At 26.3% G+C, this 2,899-nt stretch overlaps 1 protein-coding gene across 1 annotated transcript in view; it reads left to right on the top strand.

Moving 5' to 3' along the window:
• Positions 1-1,003, top strand: part of LOC126895601 (dolichyl-diphosphooligosaccharide--protein glycosyltransferase subunit 2) — a 15,215-nt gene extending 14,212 nt beyond the window's left edge. The window contains exons 11-13 of the mRNA XM_050667668.1: positions 26-121; positions 180-255; positions 313-1,003. Coding sequence (XP_050523625.1) covers positions 26-121; positions 180-255; positions 313-458 — 318 coding nt within the window. The 3' untranslated portion in view covers positions 459-1,003. The remainder of the gene's footprint in view (positions 1-25; positions 122-179; positions 256-312) is intronic.
• The last annotated feature ends 1,896 nt before the right edge of the window (positions 1,004-2,899 follow it).

Below are 2,899 nucleotides of genomic sequence, written 5' to 3'. Positions count from 1 at the left end.
TTTTTTTTTTTTTTTTTTTTTTTAGCATACTTTTAGAGAACCAGAAACTAGACCTCCTCATATTGTATCTCTCTTATTTACAGCTCTATCACTCACACCTTTATTGATCTTATTTGTTTTGGTAAGTAAAAAACATTTATTTTTTATTTATAACTATTTTACTTATATTTTTTTTTCAGTGGACAAAATTGGGTGTTAACATAAAGAATTTCCCTTTTAGTTTAAGTGCTTTAGGATTCCATACAGGATTAGGCGGTAAAATTAATCAAAGTTAATTTTTATTATGTTGTATTAATTATTCTTTTGTTTCAGGCATATTCTCTCTATTTGTCTTATTTTGGCTAAAACTGAATATGTTTGTTACTCTCAAGTATCTACTTATTTTAGGATTAGCCACATTTTTGTTTGGAAACAGATTATTATCTCACATTGCCCGTAGAAGAAGCAAACAAATTTAAGTCATCTAACCCAGTGATTATTTTTTTTTAAAGAAAAATTGATGAATAATTTATATCTTATTGAAACACTTCATTCCATTGTGTTCACTACTTAATTAACATTTTATTGTAAGATTTTGCACAATACTTCAGGTTATTTTTTCTGAATAACTATTTGAATACAATGTGCATATCAGTGATATACAAAAATAATATTCAATTTTAAATATTAGTATATAAATATACAAATAAATCTTTTTATACCTTTATTTCTGAACAAACTAGATTTTTCGAAGAAAAAATGTGTTATATTTATTGGTTACATTATTTATGATTAATAAAATACTTGGTGCATCCAATTAATGTATAAATTTCTTTAATTATAAGTGAGGAGCAAAAAATTAGTACAAAAATCCCAGTATATTGGTTCAGAGTCACAAGATCAGGTAACCCTCAAAGAATTTTTTGGGTTATCTTGGTAGTAATAAATCATTAGTTTTGATTACCAAAAAAACATGTAAAATTGTCATTGCGCTTTTTATAATAAAATTTTCATCACAAAATTATATTGGATTTGTATTTAAAATAATAGTCTTATTTACATCTACTAATTATCTGATTTAATCAAAAATTTAATTAATTAAATTTCCAGATTAAAGAATGTATTAAAGTGTAACAGGAATTTTATAGTGAAAATTCATAAATGACTGGTGTTGTTACAAAGATGACAACTATTAAGTGTTTAACATTATTATTATTATACCATTATATTATATTATATTAACTCATTTTAACTGGAGTTTTATCTATAAAAAATATTTTAATTGTTTTATTTATTTATCACCGTAAATATTTTAAACTTTAAAATTATCTTCATATATTAAAATTATATTATTAAAATTGAAGTAAGTTTCTTGAAAATGATGCAAGGTCATAATTAGAAATGTGTGATCCTTAGACTCACCAAAAAATTTTTCGATTATAAAACAATAATTCAAACATTTCTTTATGGGTAACTTTTGATATATTTAAAGAAACAAAAAATTATATATTATGTTATTTTAACTAAAAAAATCATAATTTTTTTTTTAAATATCCATTAGTAATTAGAGTAGGAGCAAAATATCAGGAAACAAGGAAACCTGGTGGTGGAATGAGAACATTAAAAAAATCGTAGAGAGTAAGAAGAAAAAACAGTTCAAAGTGTGGCAGAAAAGCAAAAGGTGAGAAGATTGGATGAAATATAAACACTTGTGTAAGCCAAGTATGCATTAAGTGAGGTGAAGTTTACGAGGCTGAATAGTAAATTCTACAAGACTGTAATGATGTATGGTTCAGAGTGTTGGGTGGTTGACAAGAAAGTAGAGCAAGAAATACGATTCGAACTACAGGACAGGTATTATATTTTTCCACTGGTCAGTACGCTTGCCCAGTGTGGAATCGGTCGAAACTAAACACGTTGATACTGAATAAAAACTGTAGGTTGATAACTGAATGTCTCAAAGCTACTTCATTCAAATATATCTATCCATTATCGAGAATTGCTCCGGCAGGAGTACAAAGATTAGTAGTATCATGTATTGAAAAAATTAAACAAACTATTGATTACACGCATCCCATGTATAGATATTTAGAACCTCATAGGAGATTTATTCAAGAATAAGTTTTATTGCTAATACAAATGTGATCCAGGATCTCCCCAGCCGACTACGTAAATAGAGAGAAGAACTGCGAGCTGAAACACTTGTCCCGCTTGATCAACGACTATCATTAGGCGGAAATCTATCATAGCCCATATAGAAAACGATAAATAGCTGGAGTAGCTAATAGAAGAGTTAACATAGTGAAATAGGGATACCAAGAAGGACCTGACACATGTGAATGCGGCGAAAGCCAATCCGATGAATACTTATAAAATACGTCTTTGACCCATCAGGATACTAACGACTTGGAGTTTGACAATGAAAATGCTATATCAGTGCCATCCATTGGCCGAAGTAAAATATTTAGCACATTTATATTTTACTTATTTTTATAGATTATTTAATATATTCTTATTTATAATGCAATTAGTATTCATTATGTCCAGCACCGGACACGATAAGAATAATTGTTTGTAAAACATTTTTTTAATTAAATAGTTATAATTTTCAATCAAAACTTTAAAAAATATATATTATAATTTTAAAGGTTCTCTGGGTATGGCCATATTAAAAGATTAGAATTACCCATTACTATGTTTAAATTATTCAAAAAGTCATACTAATTTCTATAAATTTATATTAATATAGAACTAAAACTGGTAAAAAACTGTATTAATTTTTACCGTTCCAATAATAAAATAAATGAATTTTTAACATTTTAATTGACTTATTTTACCATCGCCAATTATATAATAAATTGTATTATTATACAATAGTATCATTGTATAATGATTATTATTCATAATAATCGACATATAA

The sequence above is a fragment of the Daktulosphaira vitifoliae genome, unplaced genomic scaffold, assembly GCF_025091365.1.
Source record: "Daktulosphaira vitifoliae isolate Bord-2020 unplaced genomic scaffold, ASM2509136v1 Scaffold_1, whole genome shotgun sequence".
NCBI lineage: Eukaryota > Metazoa > Arthropoda > Insecta > Hemiptera > Phylloxeridae > Daktulosphaira > Daktulosphaira vitifoliae.
Note: the sequence above shows the minus strand (reverse complement) of the source record. Positions and strands in the feature narration are given on the sequence as shown.